General features: G+C 40.4%; 1 protein-coding gene across 1 annotated transcript in view; it reads right to left on the bottom strand.

Moving 5' to 3' along the window:
- Positions 1 to 11446: 11446 nt before the first annotated feature.
- Positions 11447 to 25173, bottom strand: part of GRIK3 (glutamate ionotropic receptor kainate type subunit 3) — a 653994-nt gene continuing 640267 nt past the window's right edge. The window contains exons 14-16 of the mRNA XM_086954197.1: positions 24390 to 24612; positions 23908 to 24158; positions 11447 to 14152 (exon numbers count right to left, since the gene is read on the bottom strand). Coding sequence (XP_086810323.1) covers positions 13955 to 14152; positions 23908 to 24158; positions 24390 to 24612 — 672 coding nt within the window. The 3' untranslated portion in view covers positions 11447 to 13954. The remainder of the gene's footprint in view (positions 14153 to 23907; positions 24159 to 24389; positions 24613 to 25173) is intronic.

The raw sequence follows: 25173 nt of genomic DNA, 5'->3' as shown, positions 1-25173 counted from the left end.
AAAATATGTTGTGTGTAAATGACAGTCGCTACAACACCATGCTTAATGATACATTTGTGACAGTGCGCTCCTAAATACAACACCAGCTACATACTACACACTCGCCACTCTGATGCTGAAAGGACTTGGCTCATTTGATACTTGGATTTTTCAGAATTTTCAGGTGAGTGATGTAACATGGATGGCAGCAAAACTGGTGCAAACATTTTTCAGGTACCTACCTGGTGTCATATCCCCTCTATTATTCAACACCTACCTAACCCCCTTACCAACAAATTAAACTATACAACCTCAACACCTAAAAATATACAGAGGATGCCCTAGTCATTTAAAAAAATGAATAGACCTTAAGACCTCTATAATTCACATCTTGATGACAGCCATCATACCATAAAGACATGGATAATGAATAATCATTTCAAGCTCAATACCACAATGACTGAGATCATGACTTGTTGACAATCACAAAAGTATCAGCCTACTTCCATATGACCTAAGGAACTTGAGAGAAGGTAGAAAATAGACGTGAACATGGAATCAGACATATCCTTCATAGCACATGTTAACAACATTACAAAACGTGCCTTCCCATACCTAGCATACCAGCATTAGCTGCAAGAAAACCTCACACTTGTAGCCTCCAAGCGTGACTAAGCTAAAAGCCTTTACCCTTGCGCACCCACATTTATCATACACATAATATAACTCATCCAAAACTCTGCCACAAGACTTCTTTTCCACCTTTAGCCAAGGCACTCTGTACCTGTCCACAGATCCTCCCATCAACACTTGAAGTATGGTGGAGTGTAGAAGGGGTGAGGCAAATAACGAAATCAGAGAGCCATGGTGGTGACTGAGAGCTGTATACAATAATATTAACTGTGGGTCTAAAGGAACTCAGAACTCTGTGTTCAAAATGTGTCTAGTCCACTACATGATACGCTTGGACCCATCACTCTGTGATATGGAATCCCATCAGTTACACTCTCTGGACCGCCCTGTTTGTCATCATTTGGGCCAGTCTCACCAAGTGGTATGTCCACAGCGTACAATCAGTACACTCAGACGTAGGTAACTGAAAAGCAGGGCACAAAAAATAAGTGAAAGTGAGTGGTTAAAAATGGATAGTGGATGCAAAAATGACTTTAATGAAAAGCAATCCACTTCCAAGATTAAAAAACGTGAAGTGCAAAATAACAGTAGTTTTAAACAAATATCTACTGCATGTATAGAAAGGTCGACATGTTTCTGCAGTTGCAGATACTGAGTGTATCACCTGCTTCTTCAGGACCAAAGTTATATTTTGCTACTGCTTCAAAAAGGTGCGTGTGTGCATAATAGAAATAAAACAAATGTTAGGATATCACCTGAATAGGCCTTCTCAATGCTCCTGTTTAGTAGAAGCTGATTGCCACAGGCAAGAGGAATCATGTGTAGACGACACATATGAAAGAAAACAGAGAAAAATGGGACAACACATTAGTGAAAGTTATCAATCCTGAGTTTCAACAGCTAACATTATTTGTGTACTTGCATATTTCAAGTACAGTACCCAACCATTCTTGATTTACATGCGCCTCTCACACACCTAGAGTTTGAGAGACCGGCGCCGCTCCTCGCCTGGCCACAGCTCAGGAAATAGGGGAACCGCTCTAATTTTAAAGAAAGTGGACCACAAAAATAACAGTGAAAAACCTCATAGCGACCGCCGAATCTCAAGCAGTAGACCATTAGATTTATACAATAGTCATCAACATCTCTTTTAGCACATTGCGTCAGTTCTTATTTGTTAGGAGTGCTAAATGGATGTTGTGCCGCCAAATTGGAAGATATAACAATCCATTGTGGATGGTGTATTTTGATAATATGTGTCAAAGCGCCAAAGACCAAACAGGTATCAGAGGATACTGAAACTGTAATGACGCTGCTAAAGTCGGCTCTTATAGCATATTGTATCAGTTCTATTTGTGAAAGGTGCTAAATCCCGATAAATGTGGTGCTATCAAACGGGAAAGTAATAGAATACACTGTAAACGAAGTATTATGATTACAGGTTTCAAAGCGCCAAATACCAAGCAAGAGTCCGAGGGTACTGAGACTCTAATAATGCTGCAATGACCAGTTCGAGTACATAACACCATCGTAAAATAGCGCAAAAACCAGTTTGCATAGCGCGATTGGTTAACCTACCTATCCGTCGATACCCCAGTCAGGCGTCTGGGCTGTACGGGGAGGTGCCGGTAGATGTTTACATGCCGCTTTTCTAGATGCTGAAATGTCGTCTATCCCGTAACAGTGCCAGTGCGCATGCGCCGGTCCTGCCAGCGCACGACTAGCTACGTGTATGTACAGCTTCCGGAGGGATCATGGGAAATGCAGTCAAATGACTCAATTGCGATGAAATGTAGCCGAGCTAGATCTTATCGAGACTACATCAAAGTTTCAATCGTGAATAGCCAGTAAAGAAATTCGATTTTAAATGTACTGGCCTTGAATTATCAAAAATAAAAATAAAAGAAACAATGTAGTGTCACTGGCATAACTTTACGAGTGAGGGATCACTTGTTAAGATTATTGATAAATACCAGGACCTTGCCTCTATGTTCATTTGGGGCAATAATTTTGGTTATGATGTCATGATTGGTCTAAGTATGAGACCTGATGTTGGTCAATCAGTATTACTTGTGCTGATAGCCATAGATTATTACAACGCTCAATGGGTAATCGACGACATTGGAGTAGTCGTAAGTGGGTAGGTCTATCACCAGACACCCATGGTTAAATGTGCAGCTAGTGTCTGTGAGCAATACAGTAGTGTCAATAGACTCTGAAGTTAGCAGAGCATATAGGCATTCTCTCAGTTGTCTTGAGGACAGTATATGAGATCTAGCGCCATCTAAGGCGAAAAATCCTTTATCAAAATACACCATCCACAATGGATTGTTATATCTTCCAATTTGGCGGCACAACATCCATTTAGCACTCCTAACAAATAAGAACTGACGCAATGTGCTAAAAGAGATGTTTTACTTTAAGTCATTATTTATTTATTTGAGCACATGTTTGCACTACTAGAAAACTATCACCTTGCTTTTTAAAAAGCAAGTGGGACCCTTTTTACGCCAAGTATCTTCCTTGCAAAAGTCCACAAATATCAAACTCACATAGTCTGCAGTGCTGATTAAAATATTTGCGTATGAGAGATTAGACTACCACAGTGGACATCCAGGCCTCAGTGTCGCTTACTTCAAGATCGTTGATTTACATTAGTGTACCAATGAACCAAACACTCCTGTGCCACCATCTGTCCAAACTCTGCTCCTTCCAAGTGAGGGGTGTACTAGTGTGGAAGTGGTATGACATCTATAGATCCTATAAAAAGATGTGGAAGTGTGCGGAACATGGTTAAGTGTCTACTGGAGTGTATATGCTGACTCGGAACAAGGAAGCGGTTATTCCATTACAGGCAAACAGAGAGAATGTTTTACGATGAATGACGACAAGCTAGGCCCTTCATGCACAGGAGGGGAGGCATTTCTACCCTAAAACACAAGGGATCTGAATTCACAGCTGTGGTCGGGGTGCTAATAGCCTTATTGTCCTTACTAGCAGGACAATAATGGTTTTCAATTACACTGCCCTCATTATGGTGGCTCACCTGGGGTTCTGCACCACAAATTCAGTTAGAGTAATTAACAGCCATTATTTCCCATAGCTAAGGGTAATAACTCTAAATTAATATCAGAGTTCATTAACCATGCTAATCTCTTGATCGGAGGGCAATAAAGTTTAAATATTATGTCTTTAAAAAAAAATTAAATTCAGTTCTAATAAATAAGACACCGCAGAAAATTAGCTGTCTTTCACAACTCAACAAAGTGTTAAGTATTTAAAAGCAACAGTGCAGTATTTCCCAGTTAATTAATTGTTTTGCATTACACAATCTTTTAAACAAACACAGAAACCATCAACTTCTAGAAATACATTTTATTGAAAACTTTAAAACCATAATACCCCATACAGCAAACTGTGCACTTTGATATATCACAGTGTGTTAAAAAGGAAAATAATTTGAATTGAAAATTTGCGTTTATTTTTCTTTCTTTATTTACATCGGCCTAGAATGATCAGCAAGTAACACAGTTACTATGAAACAAAAATCATTACAAAATGTTTACAAAAACTATATTTATACAAATTCTGCATGTCCACAAAGGAATGCCCCTGATTGGCAGAAGACCAGTGTTTGTGAAACATATATGATTGAAAGGTGTAGGTATCAGGGGCATTCAAGAAAAATGTTTTTTGATTTTAGATTGTCCAACATATTATTGATTCCAAGGAACTTGCCATTTATTGACTGCTAACGGTTACAATTTCCCTTCACCAGCTCATAATATGACGCTATGATCTTGTGGATTATACTAAAGGATTAAACATCATATGAAGCGCCCTAGCAATTGTTGTTATTTGTAGAATAAAGTACTTAAAGCTCCCAAATAAAATACTTAATGATAATGAAAGTAAATTACTGATTTTAAAATGCAAAGTGTTTGAGGTCTACAGCCTTTCTCACAAACAGCACTACAATTCAGGAGTGTAGTATTTTTATATAGCAGTTCACCCACAGCTATGATCAGGAGCCTACTATTACCAGATCTTTACACTGGGCCTCATGCCTATAAGCGTCTATCTGTGAAGGATACACAGAAGGTTTAATTTTCTCATTCTGAGGGACATGTGTAACACTGCGTGGTCTGTGCAATGTTGGAACCCTAACATTTTGAAATACACTGTACTTACAATATCCGTTAGGAAAAGGCAGTTAATGAAGAATTATTTTTTCAAAGGATATTGTTCGCAGTTTCACAGTAATATTTCTTCATATATTTGCTAAGTGGCCTGACATGTTCATGACTCGCTATATTTTGTTATTTTCACATTGAATTTTAGAATAGTACTACTCCACTTTCAGTTTTAGGAATAAAGAAACTTGGGAATTTCATCCTGCTTTGATTTGCAAAAATATCATAATGGATTATAATTTCCAAAAATGTTGTGCAAATTCCCGGAATTAGATTTGATCAATTCAGAGTCTGATATGATTTCAAGAGGGAGATATGACGTCAACTTTTGGCTTTACTTCTTCTACTTCTTCCAGATGGGGCGCATACTATAGCTTATTCCACACCGTTCGAATGAAAGGTCATCAGACAAATCAAGGGCTGGTTGGAAAGTGAAATAAAGTGAATAATATTACTGATTTTAAGTGCATATGTCTACCAGTAGGTAAGCAACCTATTTTCTGCTCTGAAATTCCTTCTTATCCAAATGTTATGGGAAATAGGTTATCAGGCATAGATTTAAGAGTATATAAATTACACTACTGTCTATTCAATAATTTAATGAATTATCTCAGATCAGTATTTCATTTGCCTTAATTTATTGATTACCACTTATGTTTACTATGAAGGTCATGTTGCACTTATGTCTATTTGCTCTTACTCAGGCAAAATATCTTCATAATTAAAATTTAAATCAAGCTGTTGGCATTCTTACAGTAGTATTGTAATAGCTTGCATATTTTGTATCGGTAATGTGGTGCTACTGAATTGGTGATGTTTTTGTTGTAGTTGATGATGTGTGGTAAAGTGGCCAGCTATTTTGTTATTTAATCTAGTGTGTAACCAATACCTTTAGTTTGAAAATAGGAGAGTACCAGAATTGTGGGCGGGAGTAGGCATAAGTCACCCAGACGCTGGTGAGTAGATGCTAAGGGATGCTATAGTAGTAACATATTGAGCAATGTTTGGAAAACTATCAGATTCCCAGTTTGGAGGATGTTGGTAAGAAAGGCTTTGACACAAATATATTTTAAGCAGAAATTCACAAGGAAAAAGTATTGTGGCCAGCGGAAATAGTGAAGTGTCAATAGAAAGTAAGCGTGATGCTTACCTGTGCAGGTAGTTTGTTGTACATTATAGTATATATTGTACACAGCTATACATATGTTTTCTTTCAGCTGACCTTAGAATACAGAAGTCACCTAAGACAAGGCCAAGACTGTAGCTCTGCATTTTACTTATAATCGGACCTTGTAAAAACCATACAATTTTTTCCTTAGCTGTGGTAAAAGTACTCATTTCTTGAGGATTTACCTTTGATAATGAAATACCGATATAGAGAAATTCACCTCTTCATTGAACAGGAACACCCTTACTCACACTTGCCTTCATATTCACATCAAATATTTGCGAGTTTCCTTGGTAAAAGCATTTGATGTCAGAATAAAGGCCTGAAGCACTTCCTGCTGATTTATGTGGAGGTGATATACTGTTTAGGAAAATGAGAATGATTTTCTTTAAAACACATCTTTAAGGTTTTCAATGAACATTGTAACCATAAATCTGAGACATACACTTACTATTGCACCGGCTTTTAATGAATTGTTCTAAAGCATCAATTATCTTCCTGCCCATTGGAATGTAAATGTTTGAGCTCTTATTACCCAACTGAATAATGCTGCTTTCCAACATTGTTAAGAAATATTTTTCCTCCTGCACTTAGACAAGATTTCACAATGTTAAAAGTAACTTTAATGATATGTTAGTGATGTGGCACCTAATGGAGAATTCTATTTTTTTTGGTATTGAACACTCATAACACAGTCCCATGTAGCCACCTTTTTGAAACCACATTTTGCCTTTACCTTCATATCACAGTAGAGACAACTAAAATAAATATAGCATTTGGGCTACATAGAACTGGGCTCAAGACTCTGGACTTAAACCATGTGTGGTTTCATCCTTAAGGAGGGGATATTTTTCTAATTAGGTATATAAATGGTTCTAGCAGTAAAGGGGATGCTATCCAATGAAGCAGAATGGGGGTTTTGTTCAAAGTTTATTTATTCTTGAGTATTACCATCCCAATTTCTATACTGCACTATTCGAATTATTATCAACCCATGCACAACTCTTACTTTAACAATAACCTGAATTGCATGTAGAAAAATAATCCCCACATATATCTCACATAGAAAATGGGTGCCTATCCGCATGATCTTTCTCAAAACCAATCTCAATAACATTGGACCGGTTTGGTTGTAAATAATTTTTCAAATTTGGTTTTCACTAACGTTGCCATCTGTACTTAGGGGGTGTCATTAGGATTGCGGTTTTTCTGCATCCTCGGGGCCGGCGGAAGCCACCGCCGGCCCCGAGGATGCGGAAAAACCGCAGCGGACTGACCAAGGACCCACCTCCACATTAGGATGGCTGGTGGGTCCTGGTTTCCGTCCGCAGCTTTTCCGCCGCGGTCGGCTTACAACCGCGGCGGAAAAGCTTTAATATGTTGACGGTGTCTTCCAGACACCGTCCACCATATTAGGATGGGCAGTACAATATGCTTTTCCGCGGCGGGTTTTCCGCCGTGGAAAAGCATACGGAACTTCACTGCGGGGGCCCGTTGCGGGCCCCCTAGGTGAAGGGGGGGTGGGGGTTGCACATGGGGGGTACCTATGGTACCCCCCTGCATTTGCGTGCAGGAGGGTACCATAGGTACCTGCCGCTTTGTGCACGCAAATGCTGTGCATGCTTTTTTAACATTGCGGCGGGTGCAGCTTCAAGCTGCACCCGCCGCAATGTTAAAGATTGAGGATGTGACCGCACCCTGGCAGTCACATCCTAATCTGCACGGAGGGACCTCCGCAGCCCCTGCGGACGGTCCCTCCTACTCTATGGTGGCGGACGGACTCAGGTCCGTCCGCCATCATAATCGGCCCCATAGTGTGCATTCTAGTTTTCGGTAATGTCAAAATTCTTTTTCACCTGTAGCATGTATAATTCTTGCAAGAACTGCAGGTTTTATGTTTGCCCAGTCTGGATGGATATGTGCATGAAAGAACACGTGAGGGATGACCTTACAAGAAGCTCACAAGAGGCCAGTTTTAAAATATGTCTATACAGTTTCTAGATATTGTGAAGTGAAAGCTGTTTGTCAAGCAGATGTGGCTGGGGCACACATACAGTTTTCGAGTTCCAGTAAAGCATTTTCTCATGAACCATGAGAGAATGCTATGGGGCTGATGTAAGCATAAAGTAAAACAATAAATTACACAAGGTATGGGTAGACCAGTTCTTTGGATCTTTGCACAATCATGTTTGTGTAATATAAACTAGCACAAACCTAGTATTCTCACACCATCAAATAACTTAACCTATCCGCAGTTAGGAAACAATAATAGGATGTGTGGTATGAAACAGTTCTCAAGATTCTGAAAGGTGTTAGACTTATTCTTTTGGGGTTTACATTCTCAGCAAGTCATGTTTCACCCCTTCACATTTTTTAAATATTCAGTTTCAGCCCGTCTCTTCTGCAATCTCAAAGTCTGCAAATGCTCAATTTCAGAGAAAAAAACAGATTTTGAATCATTATTTACCAAAACTGAATGGAGCAATGTTGTTCCATCCATCACCCATTTACAGAAATGAACTTAAGGTGGGACAAAACATTGCTGCTAACAGAATATAACAATAGAAGAACATTATTGAAAGGGCAAAGTTTAGGACTAGTTTTGTAGACCCTGAAAAGAGGACAGGCCGTCTACCATGATCTAGAATTATATCCATTTATCCATGAGGACTGCCACAATTTTGTTTCAATTTTGGAAAAAAGATGAAGATCTACCACTATTATATCATGATGTAGTAATAGTGAGAATTTCTCATAGCACCCACGCTCTCAATCAATTGTTGACTTTTGCATTGCCTTTAATTCTGTAGAATGTTCCACACTCTGTGCATTTTGGCTAGGTTGGCCTATACAAAAATTTTGCACATAAATAAAAAAAAAACGTTCGTTTTGGAACATGCCACTTCTTTCATGTTTTCTTATAAATAATCTTGAGCTTTGGAAATAACATACATCGAACCCAAAGTCCTAATCTAGCAGGTACTAATTTGTTTATGTTTAGATTTTGTTTACAGTTTTTTTTCATCAGGTATATTATTTTTTGGTGCTGTATAGTTTACAGACAGTGAAATAATAAATATAGTATAGTCTATCCCAATTATGGGAAAAATAATGTTTTTAGCAATTCTGGTAAAATTTGAAATGAAAGTGGAATGAGAAGTGGGCCCGACACTGAAAATTTTGCCTACAGGATCCGTATGTGTTTGACAAATTCAAGAGAATTTAATTTCAGATATATTGTATCAAAAATAGTTTGACAATATTGTCTCTTTGAGTATAGGAACCATCTAGAATATATTACTTTATTTAATGAGTATGCATGTTTACTTTCTCTCTAGTGGATCATTGTAGCTTTATTTCACAGAACAAAAACCTTATTATTATACATAATACTTTTTGTATGACTGCATGTAAGGCATTTAATTTAACATTACAAGTAATCAAGTGAGACATGGTGTAAGAAGCTATAACAAAATGTTGTTAGGAAGAGTATCTGTATTCTCTTTATTTTGCCTCTATTGAGATAATAACGCTAACAACACAATTTGTGCCTCATTTTATAGGACATAAATGCAGTACAATAATCCCTTAGGTAGAAGTTGATACTGCATAAGGAATTTATAGGATCATGGACTCGATCTTCATGAGTGTTGATATGAAATGTAGGGGAACATTCTTGCTGGTTGATTTAACATGGTTATATCAAGAACCTATATTTTATGCAAATGTCCTCATTTTATATTGGTCAAAATTTTCAGACGTAAGAGTCTTTGAAACAAGAAAAGAGAATGCATATTGAATGTAATACATTTACCACCAAATTGTATGTGTGTTCAAATTTGCCAGTGGTAACAAACTGTTGAGATCTCCAGGTAGGTGGAGGCAATTCGCTGAGGAGGTACATTTCTGCTGTTTGCTTTTTTTCATTCCAGTTTCATTTGCATGCCTCATAAAATATGACCTAATCTGCAGGTCGGATCCCCATAATACAGAAATCGACCACTCAGATTGAAAGCCACTTGTGGTTGCAATACCTTAGAACACACATGTATGCGAATTGATGTGCTAAATACATATTCTATTGTGAAAAGTTGTGGATATTTACCAAAAAAGAATTTGAATTGCAACGGAGATCAGATGGATTCTTTTTTGTGTTCACAATGGAAAATAAGCACAAATATATGACTTGTTGGCAACAATTTGTAAGTCGACATCACCGTGATGTAAAATATTTCATTGTGTTATATCGAACATATCTTATTTTCAGATTTAACATCTGTAATCTTTTTTGAAGTAATGCTCTACATGCATGGAGACGAAAGCTAGCAATGGAATGTAGGTTTTGTTAACTTTGTTTTCTACTGTACTGAATACGTATCTCTTGCTACTATTCCTGTGAAGTCATTGACCATATGAATCAATGAATTGTTTAACTAACTTTCTTCAAACCAGTTTTACCAATTTTAGAGATATTCACCCTGCTCCAAAGACACACATTTTATTAGGTGTTCCTTTTTGAGCGTTGTTTAAGTCCAGAGTAGGATACTTTGTAGTCAACAGTCAACAGCTACAATAACATTATTTCTCTTTATACATTCTAACTTTATTATAGCCTTCTTTACTTCTACTTGCAGAGGGGTGTCATCATATAAAAACCCTTTGTGTTAACAACAAACATATACACCTTCAAAACCTCAAAATCTTCTAGAACATGACCGAAGTAGGAACAAGCAAGTTGGTGGTACTACCCCACACTAAGGCATCAAACTGACATACTGTTTTGCGCTACCAATAATGGTAACCCAGGCTTCACACAATGGTGAGTGCTTTTAACATAACACCATCATGTTTGCACACATGTACATTCTGATGAAAAGTGCAGCACAAATTCTCAATGCTCATCTAAGTACGCTATAAAATTGGCCCAGTTTGATGCAAGATCTAGTTTCTAGGTGGAGTCTGGAATAATGCAATTCAATTTCCTTATGCAATGCTGGGTAGCAGTATCTAAAGCAGTCATTTCACCACTGTAACGAAGGAGGTAATACAAATGACCTTGGGCCAATTATATACTCCACAAACTTGGAGACATTTATTCAGGGTTAGGAGGTATTCTCATCAAATTAATATTTAAGGAGAAATAGTGGGTATGGAAGTACTCAAAACTAGAATCCATCTTTTTCTCAATTCCAAGACATAAAATGTCACAAACTAAAGGAAGCTTGCACTTATTAGTCAACCAATGAGAGATGTCAAACAATGATATACAATAACTGCAGGTGTGGTAAAGGGTCATCATTGTAATGCAGTTAGCATACATTAAGAATAAAGTTAAGGGTGACAAATGTATTGTTATGTGGAAGAAATGGTCATCTTGGTTTACTTGGTTAAGGGAGGAGAATAAAATGCAAAGGGATTGTATACTTAAATGGATGCATTCAACAAAATTAATTTATGAGGAAGAACTCTAGTATCCTTTCATGCAATTTTATTAGAAATAAAATACATAGAAAAATATGATGGCTTCATAGCTGCCAATTAAGCTCCACACAGGGATTTTAGTTTTGTATGGTTTTGTCCTAAAATGTTGAAGTTATAGACCTTTATCCATGAACTTCGCAATTGCAATAAAAAATGTGGCATTTCAGGAATGACTCAGACAGTAGGCTCCAGCCCACATATATTCAGGTTAGTGTCTCCGAGGCATTCAAACAATATATTTTGAAAATGTGTAGGTATTCCAATATACATCTTATTGATACTTTCTTAAAACCTCTGTACAAGATAGCAGAAATGTACACTACTAAACTGTGGGCGACTTGAGACGTTATTTACGATAATTCTTTGCCCATTAGAAAAATAGGACCATCTTCTAATGACATATCTTTCAAAAACACTGTGTATAATAATATAGTTTTAACAATGCTACATACATAATTGTACATGAGGATACATAACAGAGCAATCATACAGAGTAATGTGGTTGAAATCAAATGGGTGATGAATTAGAAGATTTGAAAAAAATTCTTCAGTCATAAACAACAGTAAGACTATTGTGATAAGTCTTGTTTTGTATCATTTGAGCATGGCAGGTAATCGAACTTAATGCTTCATCCCCTTGACATCCCCTAATGTGGAATTATCAAAATAAAGTCAATACTCCATAACCAAAGCTTTTCCATGAACATCATAAAGTCTATCATCGCTATGTCTTTAATATACGATGTTCTATTGAATGATACCATAACGTCTTTGTTTACTGAGAACTAACTTCCCTTGTCTAAAATACCTTTGCTTTCCTTAAATATGGAATAATGACAGAATGGGTATGGCCAGGTAACTCATGAGATGGAAATGTGGTATGGCTTGTTACCAAGAACAGTTAGGAAACAATGTGATTTTCTAAACAGTAATTACATCTTTACAACTGGAAAGTCAATGTTTATAATAACCATTCTCTGTTGTTTCTCCTTGCACTGATAGTGCTGTATTTTATTTCATGATCTACTGTACTGTGTATGGGCCTTGAACAACATTGTTGAAAGCACTGAAGAATTCCTTAAACCAGTATAGTGTGTTCATAAGTAGTGATGTCATCATTTAATTTCACTTGTAATTAGACAGTGCCACAACATGGACCAACTATTTCTTGAGATTTGCTCTTTGTAAAGTTTGGTGGAACATTACCATTTCAGCAGAAATTATCAATAGAATGTCAAATTTAATCAATGACTAGTGTCAGCGCCTTCAACAGTACTTTGTGTCCTTTTAATCGTCTGGTACAAGTTGTAAACTATCCTCTCTTAAGCTTTCATCATCTTCAATAAATCATTCTTTAGTATTAAGAAAATATATGCTGAAATTGGCACAACCTTAAATCTAGCTGTAATTAATTTGTACCCTTCTGAATCATCAATGTAGTAACCGATTACCCCATGTTAAGCATGTTTTTATGGGAATTTCAACAAAAAGACTTCTTCAATCAAGCCGATATGTCTTACGAAGTTCTTACAAAACTACGATCTGTCAAAGTCAAAATCCCAAACTAAATACAACAAAAACACTGGCACAGTTACTGCATTGGAAAAGATTTTCAGTTGACAAGTTGTTCAAGGTTGGTGACATTGAGTTCCTGGAACTGAAGGAGACTAAAATTCTTGTGCGCGATTAATGCTAGGGAGAAATTGAACTCTTTGTAGATAGACATTGTACAGACTTTTAACACAGGGCATTCTTGGTTTTCTTCAGTGTTTCAAGGTGACTCTGGTAGAATTTTCAGTCATGGACAAAATGGTATTTCTTTTTGTCCTTTGTCTGTCCAGAACCCAGATATCTTCAATTTTGGGGGGTGTTGTGCACCACTTCAGCAACTGCATGTCTCACTTTCACCAGCTGTCTGATTCAGACATATCTTACCTTCCCTCTGTCATCACTTTGTCTCTGACAGACTCCTTATTGATACCAAGGAGTCAGCACGGCGTTTGAGGTAAAAGGTCATGGTGAGCTGCTCCAAAGAAATAGCAGCTTGACAATCAAATTTAACCTTAGATTTCCAATAAATGTGTTGTGGATGACACTTCCAAATTGATGCACACATCTACTGTCAATGATGTAACATCTGTATAAACAAAACACTTTTCTTTTATTGCCATGCTCAAAGAAGACCAGGTGTGTTCTCCACGGTTTCCAATGAGGTTTGGGTCAGCTTGAATCTCTTTTGCCACTCTTTGTTCAAAATGTAAACATCATACTCCAGAAGAAGCATGTCTGGACTTCAAGAGGCCCAAAGTACTTATGCCTTGGCTTGGAAAACAGAATAAAACAAAACATAAAAGAACAGAGTGTAGTCCATGCTGAAGATGCTCATATTCGCACAATGAGTGTGTTGTATTAAAGGCCTTGTTCTTCAAATTGAACCAAACCAGGCTTCTCCTCTTCCAGGATGAATGTGCATCTCAAACATTGTCAATGAGTTGCATTTTTATGGAAATACGGGGTTTAATCCAGAATTACTACAAGTCATGTTATCCTTTCCAGGAAGCCTCCTGTCATTAAATGTATGCATGTTAATGACTGCATCAGTCTTTACCATAACAGGAGGCTGTGTTTTGTGTTTGATTCGCCGCTGACAAGTCAGCGACAATCGGACTTCATCAGCCATGGTGCTGCAAAAGGAGCGCTGTGTGGAGAAAAAGATAAACAAGAGAGAATAAATAAACATTTGTGTTCTGGGCATACTAGTAATTCATTCCACCATTTTCTTACTTAATACAGATCTGTTCATACACATATACTTTGCCTCAACTCCAAATGTGGGACTTGCTTTTTGTACCACATGCAGGTGCATTCATCCTTCACTAACAGTCGCACTTGTAAACAAGTAAACAGGGTGCCTATTTGATTTAAACTACCTTTTTACAGTGGCCCACCTCCTGCAATATGTTTTTTTCTCATCACTGTACTACTTTATCAGTAAATCTGACATGTCTTAAAAATACAGTTGAGATAATCAGACTCTGTTTGTATGCCACTTTATTCTCCATGACAGTCATTGCCTTGTGGTTCATTGTTAAATTAAGAGAACTTTTAATGCCCAGCTTTCCAGCAGCGTGTTTTCATTTAGATCACTTTTGGCATTTGCTTTGATAGATTGAAAGCACTGGTTAATCAAATCTAAGGAATAAACCTATAATATCGCCACAAATCAAGGTTTGTCTTACAATGTATTTGATCAAAATTCTAGGTTTGGAAGGGGCGCACTACGCAATTCAGAAAAGTCTTTGTGGTTGTGTGGTGCTCCGAGGTATCACTCTCCGATACAAGTGTGTGGAAATAACTCTTATGGTTGCACCCCCATAAATCTGGGGTATGTCCCCTGGGCTCCAGTCGGTCCTCCTATATGGTAGGTTCAATAAATTTGTGCAATAGTTTGACTGTTTGAAACTTAATGTTTTATTTCATCATGTTTTCATCACATGGATGTGAAGTTCATAATTGTTTATTTTCATTCATGAGCAAACATTTTAGCGTTCCCAGCAAACATTTTGATTTTTCCCATGCATTTCGGCATATAAACTGCCTTCTTCCAGGGGATATTTCTATAAACCAAGAGCAGAATAATGCAACATTCAATATCGATTTCATAATCTGACTGTACACAGTAAATCATTGTAAAACGTGTTAGTCAACGACCTGCGCTGTTATTCATTAACTCTTAGCATGATATTTAAACAATGTGCCCTTCAAAATCTAAAAAACTAAAAAAGCATTAGAGGAACATAATTCGAGACTCAGGCTTCTCCAGTAAGTGTCCGTGTTTTATATAGGAGGACCGACTGGAGCCCGGGGGACATACCCCAGATTTATGGGGGTGCAACCATAAGAGTTTTGATCAAAATTCCTCACCTAGTCACTTGTTGTTTTGAAGGTAGACTACCAAATGATAAACCTTCCAATTGGCTACTTAGTTATCATCTGACTTTGTCCTACAAAAACTTGATACATACAGGCAACAATGAGTAGTATTCCTTGTTTTCTATAAATAGTCAATGTGGGTTTCTTCTTGCAAAATTTCTCAGTCAATCCTTGCTTGGCCCTCACTACTTTCTTGACATATCATTGGGATTCAGAATTCCAGCACATGTGTCCATGTGCTGCTTCCTGGATCTTATTTACTTTGTTTGTGCTTACCTAGATGGCTTTCTTTCTCTTCGATACCTTTTTTTCAATATTGAGCCAGAACACGTTCCCAACCATCTGCAAATCACTCATTCTCTTTGAGTATGCAGAAGGACTTTAGTAAACCAATGTCTGTCTTGCTCTTTTGTGCTACCTATGCATTTTTGTAGCCTCTGCTCTTGAAGTCATTCACCTAAGATGTCCTTACACATTTAGCTTCTAGCCTGCTTCAGGGATTTATTTTTTAACTAAAATAATTCTTGAGTTCCGTATAACTTACAATTACCACAAAAAAATGCACTTCCTTGTTCCCACTGCAGGATTAGTTTGCTTTTCAGAGCCAAAGTGTAACCGGAACCGATTGTGTTAAGAATTGTGAAGTCTGAAGTCCATAAATAAAGTGGATCTACATCACGATTACTAAAGAACTCTGGTGTCTGACTTGAAAAGGACTTGCAATGGACTTGTAACTATTATTACTGATGGATCAACTTTGACATAAGGATATTATCCTTATTGAGTGCTCAGCGAGAAATTTTGAAATTGTAACCTGAACCCTTGCAGTTCAGCCTTGCTTTACTCACCCATAAGCATGGAGAGACGACATAGGGCTTTGCAAGCCATATCAAATTAATTTTTCATGAAACCAGTACGTGAAACTATTGAATGATACAGTATCATGGTATAATGTCTTAGGCCGTGATACCTCCTATGTCAGGATCACAAAGCATTTCGTTTTCTGTGCTTCCCAGAGGACAATAACCAAGAAGAAGACATTTCTCATTTTGTTAGAAATGGTGGTCTCTAGTTGGCAGTGGTTTCCACCCTGTCTCAGTAGTGACTGTATTCTAGTCAGGGTAAGAGAGTTACACACCCAAGATAACCCCTGCTCACACCGTTGGGAGCTTGGCATGAGCAGTCAGGCTTATCTAAGAAGCAATGCGTAAAGCATTTGTAAAAAAGACAAAGAGTAAAAACACTACAAAGGACACCAAACCAGTTTAGGAAAATAACCAATATTTATCTGAATAAAACAAGATCAAAATTATAAAATTCCAACATACACAAGAAAAATTATCACTTTTAAAAGGTTAAAAATACTTTAGGCCATAGGAGACTATGGATGTGTCACTTTTATCACAATGTACCTTAGATGCGTCAAAATCAAAGATGAAAACAGATGCTGGGGAGGTGACGCACTGGAAAAGCAAATTGATGCATCCGTCCCTTACTCCCAGGGGAGGTGATTCAGCAATTCCTTACTACCAGGGAAGTTGGTGCGTCAGTTCCTTACTGCAGCGCAGGGATGGGGTATGATGCGTTGGTTCCTTGCTGCCAGGGGAGGTGACATGTTGGTTCCTTACTCTTAGGGGAGGTGATGAGTCGATCTCCGGACACACAGCTTTGGTTCCTTACTACCGGGCAATGGCGATGAAGACCTTGGCGCACAGGTGTGATACGGATAAAATCCAGAAGTGCTGGGTCGATGGGGCTGCAGAACAGGCACTTTATCAATTTTCCATCCATGAAGCAGGTGATGCGTCAATTTCTTCAGCTGCACAGCAGGGCCTTCGTCGAAGTTAGAGCGGGTTCCATTGAAAGTCGGTGACATGGTACTCAGGACTCTGGCTGTGGTGATCTTTCAACCGCACAGCAGGTGCTGCATCTGTTTTTCAACTGGATGGAAGTGCTGCGTCAGGAAAAACAGGCACTGCATGGATTTTCTTGGTTCTTTGCAGCGAAAGCCACCTTCAAGGGCCCAGAAGTGGAATTGGCCTCACTTGGTCGGTCAGAACTGCCAGCAGAGGAGTTCGGGGGCTGCAGATGAAGTTTTTGATGGCCCTGAGACTTACTAACAGGAGGCAAGCACAGCCAAGAATTGAAGAACCTTGGCAAGCAGTATGTAGAAAGCAAAGTCCAGTCCAAGCACAGCAACCAACAATCAGAGTGGCATACCCCTCCTACAGCATCCAGCTCTTCTTCCTGGAAAAATATCCTCTTAGTCCATAAGTGTTCTGAAGTTATGGTGTCACAGCTGCAATACTTATACTGTTGAAGTTAGCAAACATCAAAGGAAAGTCCTTGTAGTACACAAGACCCTGCCTTTCCCTGACCTGGATCCAGACACACTACAGGGAGGTGGAGACAGTAGTATGTGAAGATAGGCACAGCATTATTCACGTGTCAGTGATCACTTCTCCCACCAGTCTCATTCATGACGACCCATCAGCCTTGCAATGTGCCATCAATTGTGTGTCTTTTGCATCAGGATAGGCAGAGCACACCTCAACTCCCTTTGTGTGACTGTCTAGAGTGAATGCACAAACAGCCTAACTGTCACCCTCCCTCAGACGTGGATTTCACAGGCAGGCAGAGGCACAGAATGGTAAAGCAAGAAAATGCCCACTTTCAAAAAGTGATTTTTCCAAACATGTAATTCAAAAACCAACATCACTAAAAGATGTATTTTTAATTAGTGAATTCAGGGACCCCAAACTTCAAATCTAAATCTCTGCTCAATTGGAAGATACACTTGTAAGAGGTTACAAGCAGCCCTGGGCAGAGTTCGCATAGTCGCGTTAGGTGGAAATCCGTAAAGTGGGTAAAAACTCTGCCCACTACGGAGTGCTATAATTGGGCGGAGTAACAGAATTCCTTTGTTCCGTATGTATGCAGGGCTAGGGTTACATCATACCCCTCCAGGATGGGAGAGGCCTGGATACTTTATTCATCGCAGCTGGCAGAACTCCGACAGAAGGCTGCAACTGCCCACAGTGGTAATGCTCTTCCACTCATCCCTGTGAACCCCTTCCTTCCCCTGTGTTCATGCCTGCCTTCCGACCACAGTATTTCCCACCGCCAGAGGTCCAGCACATGCACACTATGAGGGCTTCAAGTACCTCGCCCCTCCTCTGTAACAAATGCAGAGAGGGGATATTAAAATGTTCCAAATACAATCCTTCCTTACCTGAAATCAATGCAGAGTAACCTTGTTCATTCATGCTGTTGGCCCCGCTGGACCATGGGTAATATCTGGGGGCAGGAGTCAGGACACACACGGACTGGGAGGCAGTGAAGTGTGTAGTTAACGGTCAGTGGAACCTGCTTCTGTCTGGAAGATCACCCTTGTGCTCTCTTCGTCAACTTGCACACTCCCTCACGGCCACCCACTACAAGCGTAGGCTCACACCAAATGCTCACAGACGCCTGGGGACAGCGGGCACCCGCACGCAATTACAGCGCGCGCAGACCACAGTTCCAGACAAAATCATAAATTAAAGTCACTTCTCAGCAGAACCATTATTGACTTTCAGGTTTCACTTTCAGCTTGCAGCCTGTCTTAGTTGGTGGTGAACTGCGCTACACGGTGGTTGTCACTGAGATTCTTTTGCTGAATTACGTGCTCCAAAGTGGAGCATGGAGTTGGAATACCTTGCAAACTCTGCCGGCGAAGCAGAGTTTACCACCCACCCATAGTTACAAGGCAGCTTCAATGATAACCAATGGGACAAATAGTCCTTGCTAGAGTGAAAAAACAAAATTAGCAGTATTTCGCTATCCGGACATGTAATACACACTAATACATGTCCTACATTTCAAATACACTGCACCCTGCCTATGGAGCAACATTGGGCCTAAATTAAGGGTGCCTTACATGTAATAAATGGGAAGGTTTGGGCCTGGAAAGTGGGTGCACTTGCCACGTCAACATGGCAGCTTTGAACTGTCCACACAGACACTGCAGTGGCAGGTCTGAGATATGGTTTCAAGGCTATGCATGTGGGTGGCACAATCAGTGCTGCATACCCACTAGTAGCATTTTAATCACAGGCCCTGGACATGTACAGTGCAGTTTACTAGGGACTTACCAGTAAATCAAACATGTCAATCATGGATAGCCAATCACAATAACAATTTACACACGAAGCACTTGCACTTTAGCCCTGAGCAGCAGTGCTTAAGTGCCAGCAAAAATTAAATGCAGCCCACAGACAAAAACAGGAGATCAGAAGTCAAAAACAGGAGAAAACCACTCCAAAGGTGCCAGGTCTAACACATACCATTCAAGAGATATCTAATTCCTCTGTAGGCAATTGTAGCTCTGCATCTTCTCAAACCAATTGTGACGCTTTGACACTTTATATTCCTGCAAAAAGCATGGGATATTCGATGTTCTACAGAAGAAGGCTATAATAATCCTCCTACTTCAACTTCTTATCCTTCATCCTTCAACCCTTTTCACCTAACTTAACCCTAATAGGAGAATATCCAGCAGCCATGAAATCTGCCCCCCATCTGAACCCAATCCTATCTGCTTTGCTAAGTAGATTAGTTCATGTCTAGTATCTTCTGTTCACCTTGTTATACTTTTTTCTCTGACTGGAGCATCAGTCACTCCTCTGTTTCATGTAAGAAAGCTACTGTTTTCATTTTTATTACAGATTCTGATCTTTGTCCGATTTTTGGGCAATATCGCTGATGTCTATGAGCACCATATTGTCCACAAATCATGGCTGGTTTACCCCTTTCTCAGAGGGGCATGGTATCTTGGATGATGCCCTGTCGTGACCTGATCAATGCACAGAGTCATTACTCTTAGCTGCTCTGGATGACTTACTGCTTGCATTCAGCATGCACAGCATGCATAGATACAAGATAAGGTAGTGGCTGTGCATACATATGGTTTTTGTCCTTCACGCTAGACCATTTTCAAAAGATCTCTGTTCTTCTATTTCTTGTCCTCACTTTCAGTATTATTGTGGGGCTCCTCGGGTCTTAACTCTGTCTCCTTATCAGTACAATATCTACATTGAACAAGTGACTAACCTTAGCCATAGCCATGGCATCCATTCTTTAATGGATGCAGCCAGCACCTAGATAGTTCTGACTCTGGAATGATGAATTATTAGGTGCATTATGATGCCTCTGCATGAAAGAGATTGGGGATCATAAAGGGTCATTGTTGGTAAAGCTGAGGTGTTGATTACTGCTAAGCAGGGTCATTGTTGGTCTGTAGAGATTGGCATGTATCAGACTTGGGCTGCTATTGTGACCAATTTATGGTTCATATTTTATGAAACACCCCCCCTATTTCCAGTCGTCCGATGTTTGCCTGCCAAAGGTTCCACTGTCATCACAAAGAGGGGGAGAGAAGGCACCCCTATCTGGTGCCCCGAGCAATAGTATACGGTTCAGGAATGCTGGCATCTTTTTACCCTGACGGTGGGTGAGGAATATAATATTTGTATCCACTGTAATATTCATGGGCCATATTGTTTTTATACCACACACATATAACTCCAACTAAGCACATCAAATGCTTGTTAAGGACTCAATCAAGCAATCAATCAAGGGATTTTAAAACTGCACTACTCACCCGTGAGGGTGCTAAGGTGCTAGGGGTGGGGGCAGCTCCGGATCAGTCGCAGCTTTGTTTCAGTCGAAAAGCCAGGTCTTGAGATACTTCCTAAAGGTTTGCAGGGTTGGGGAGTGTCAGATGTTCACGGGAGCTTGTTCCAGGTGTTGGCTGTGATGTAGGAGAAGGCTCTCCCGCCTGTTCTGTTTCTGCGGATGCGTAGACCTCTGACAGGGGGAGGTCGGCAGAGTGGAGGTTCCTTTTGGGTATGTGGAAAAAACCTCTCTCGTTGAGGTATTTGGGTCCGATGTTGTTGAGGGATTTCTAAGCGTGGAGAAGGAGTTTGAAGGTGACCCTCTTCTCGACAGGGAGCCAATAGAGGTCTCACAGGTGTTGGGTCATCTGTTCATGACGCGGAGTCCTGAGTCTGGCAGTGGCGTTCTGGGTGGTATGGAGTCTGTGTAGTAGGGTTCTGTTGATTCCGGCATATAAGGCGTTGCCATAGTCCAGTCTGCTGGTTATGAGTGCGTGAGTGACGGTCTTTCCGCAGTCGGGGGGATCCATTTCAGGGTCTTGTGGAGGATGCACAGGCAGTTGAAACGGGTGGAAGCGACAGCATTGATCTGGCGATTCATGGAGAGGGAGGAGTCGAGAATGATGCTGAGGTTTTGTGCGTGGTCCGTAGGAATGGGTGGATTCTCGAGGGCTGGGGGCCACCAGATGTTGTTCCAGGCAGTCGTGCAGGGTCCGTGGATGAGACCACGCTAATGGGGATACAAGCAAACTCAGGCCATGCTTCTTAGGCCCGCTTCATGATGTTGTACAATTGCCTTATACATTAAGAGAAGCATTATGGTGAGAAGCATGACCAGAGGCTAGTTATTAATGCTATCTCACTTTGATTGTGAGGCGCTGTCTGTACAAGTTCCATAACTCTAAATATGATGGTTTGCCAGAACAAGGTAAAACTGGGAAGGAGGCAAAATACTTTCTGGGCTAGAAATGCAGAAGAGGAGAGGCAGCACTCTCATGTGTCAGTAAGAATCTCTGCACACTTTTTGATGCCCAAGACTTTTCCACCACAGCACACATCCTTGCATAATGTCATTGCACCCACCCTGCTGCAGTGGATGACTGAGCTGTTTTTTGATTGACTGAAAATCTTCTAATATCCTGCTACAGTCAAGTTCCTAGTTTGCCTGCTTAGTGGCTCTTCCCACAGCTGTCAACTTTAGAAGCAGGAAATAAATGCCGACCCCCGATGACCTGATGCTCCCTCGACAGGACCGTGCCCTCTGAGCCCTCCTCAGGCAACCTGACGCTCCTGCCTCCATGAATGTGCCCCTTGCAAAAAAGCACTCCTTCTCCCCTTGTTGGGGAGGGATCCAGCATTTATGCCCTGGAGTCTCAGAGACCTCTCTGTGAGAGTCCACAGCGACAAGGGAGTCACACATTGACCGATTGACCCATTACCGCTGGAAGCACTACACCGTACACCAGCCGGATGTCTGACACTTTTTGTTTTTTTCCTTGTCGTCCCGTTGTGTTCCCTACCCCCTCACCTACCACTTCCCTCCCTCACTCTTTATTTACCTCCTCAATTCCTTTGCTCTCTCCCCTGAATTTCTCTCCCCTTGCCTGTTTTTGTTCCCTTTGCCTGAGCCATGCTTCTGTAGCTCATGTATCTCATTTAACTACACTCCTGAAAGTGATGTAACTTTGTAACTATGCTTTGAACCAATTGTTGTTCCTCATTTAAAGCACTCTGATACCTCTGGGTCTAGCCAGCGCTATCTAAAACATTTCAAATAAATAAAATTATGTACTGCTCACCTAAGCCCTCTGGTGAATGAATGACAACACCCTCCCAAGTATTCGTAACCCAGAAACACATAAAACCAACCATGCTCATCCGAGGGAACTCACTCAGAGGTGACCTAGAAGAATATCAGCTGCCATAGGATGGAAGATCTAGGCCTGGATTGATATGCAACTAATCCACACCAGATCAAGCACAGTTATGCTACTGATGCTAGTGATTAGGGACTGACTGTCTCTGCAGGGTGTGACAGGGGTGAGGCATAGGGCTGGCTCAGGAGGGATGCTAGTGATGAGGAGGTAGTGTCTGAGGGAAAGTTACCAGTGTCTTCAGATGTTTTGCCAGGAGCAGATCACAATGGGAGAGCCTCAAGCTATTAGCTTCATAACTAGCGATTGAAGAAAGGCTCTTTGTGATATCTTACTTAAACAGAAGCTCTCTGGCCTATCATCCCAGCAGCAGTTTGGTAACAAGGTGACAGAAAAAAAATAAAAAAAAAACACGAAGTGAAAGGTCATTGGTCGTTTTTGCAGCCATAGAGTAAAAACTGCGATGAAAAAATAAACAAATTGGTAATATCGCAATCGTCACAAATGAATGTGACATTCAAGGAGAAAGTGACAGAATTGGGTGAACATCCAACATCGTCATTTACAAATAGATGACAATTGTAATTTAACTAAACCATAAAATGGTCGCTAGCAGCAGTGGTTTGGTTTGATAAAATGGCCGCAGCAGTGAAGAAGAACAATGGCATTGACAGGTGTGCAAGTGTTGAGAGCAGGGTTATCTTTCCATAGAGCTCCACGTCATTTGGCACCACGTTTCAGCCTCGCACAGTCCATTACGAGGGCGAATGAGAGCCCAGGACGTAAAATTCCATTTCATGTCGTCATCCTTATCAGTTGCGGCATAATTTTGCTGTGCCCCCATGTTAATGCTTATTTACCACCAAAATAATGCTTACTAACAGATAAGCTAAAATGAAAATGTCTGCTGCGCCTAACAAAAACATTAGGCACAAACACTTTGCAAGTAAGTGTGAGCAACCCCAATAGTAATAGACAGATTCAAATATTACCTGCTCCCGCTCCGCTGTTTTACGAAGCTTGTACACAAACTCCCCTATTGCCACCACCACAGACAGCACCAATCCACCAGCGAGAACGATGAAGATTCCCCCCATACTCTGTATCCCCAGGGCGCTGGCCTCTTTGTGCTCTTCCTCTGGGCAGCCGCTTCCCCGCCACCATTTCTCCTTGATGATGTGGAGCCGGTCATCCTCCTGGAGCTGGAGAATGGCTATGGTGATGCGATCCCGGTACGGTGAACCTGCACAATGGCAAAAGAGATCATGTATCAGTGAACGCCTCTGGCACCACGGCTACCGTGAGGGCTAGAACCGCTTTCCCAGACAGAGGTGTGTGCCATGGGTAGAATACATTTAGCAGGCAACCAAATCAGACGCGTCTGGACTAGCTTTGCTGCAAGCCATTAACTTGCTCCCATTGAGCAGAGCCCCTCTTTTCTAGGTTGTGAGGAAATTGCCCCATTGTCACTTACCCATGGGCGTTCCAATTCCATAGCCTTTGGAATCAATTAGGCCTCCTATCTGGGTCAGGTTGCAGTTCCTCTGTGTGATGTATTCTGTCGTAGTTGACTCCATTAGCAAAGCGTAATCAGCCGTGAGGACTCGCTGGATCCCTTCCTCATTATTTTTAACGAGGGCTGAAGGCTTGCTGCTCATGAAGGCCCACATTTTCTCAAAGGTAGAGATCTTAGATTTCTGGAAGACAGAACAGACAGAATGACGAATACGTTCCCTCGCCCAACATCCAGATGCATAATTTTGCTCGTGATAATGCGGCTCATCACCAGGAACAATCAATCTATTCAGGAGTAAGGCGGAAATGAAATCGTTTTGCTAGGATTCAGTACCAAGTGCAGCCATGCCTTTCATTAATTTGCCCTTATGAAAAGCGGCACACCCTATTTAGCAGATATGCACACACAATGCTCTACGCCTTTTTCAATTTTGGAAAGAATCACTAGTGCGCCAGTGTTGAGATTCCCTTGCACTGGAAAAGATGCTTTCCTCCTTCCAGCTCATTAAGAAGGAATATTCATTATTCCAATGTAGTTCTATATTTGTTCTGATGCTACTTATTTTCCAATAACATTTTGCTTTTAAGTGCACATACTACTTCAACGATTGTCACAGAGAAGCAGGTGACCCACTTATCTCTAAGGGAATATATCAGTGGTAGAAAGTACGGTGAAAGCCCAAGACGGTAATTTAAGGAAAAGATAAACATGGTTATAAGGTTGACATAGATCAGCAGCTTCG

The sequence above is a fragment of the Lissotriton vulgaris genome, chromosome 2_1 (assembly GCF_964263255.1).
Source record: "Lissotriton vulgaris chromosome 2_1, aLisVul1.2, whole genome shotgun sequence".
Classification (NCBI taxonomy): domain Eukaryota; kingdom Metazoa; phylum Chordata; class Amphibia; order Caudata; family Salamandridae; genus Lissotriton; species Lissotriton vulgaris.
The sequence above is the reverse complement of the archived record's forward strand: the minus strand, read 5'-3'. Positions and strand labels throughout refer to the sequence as shown.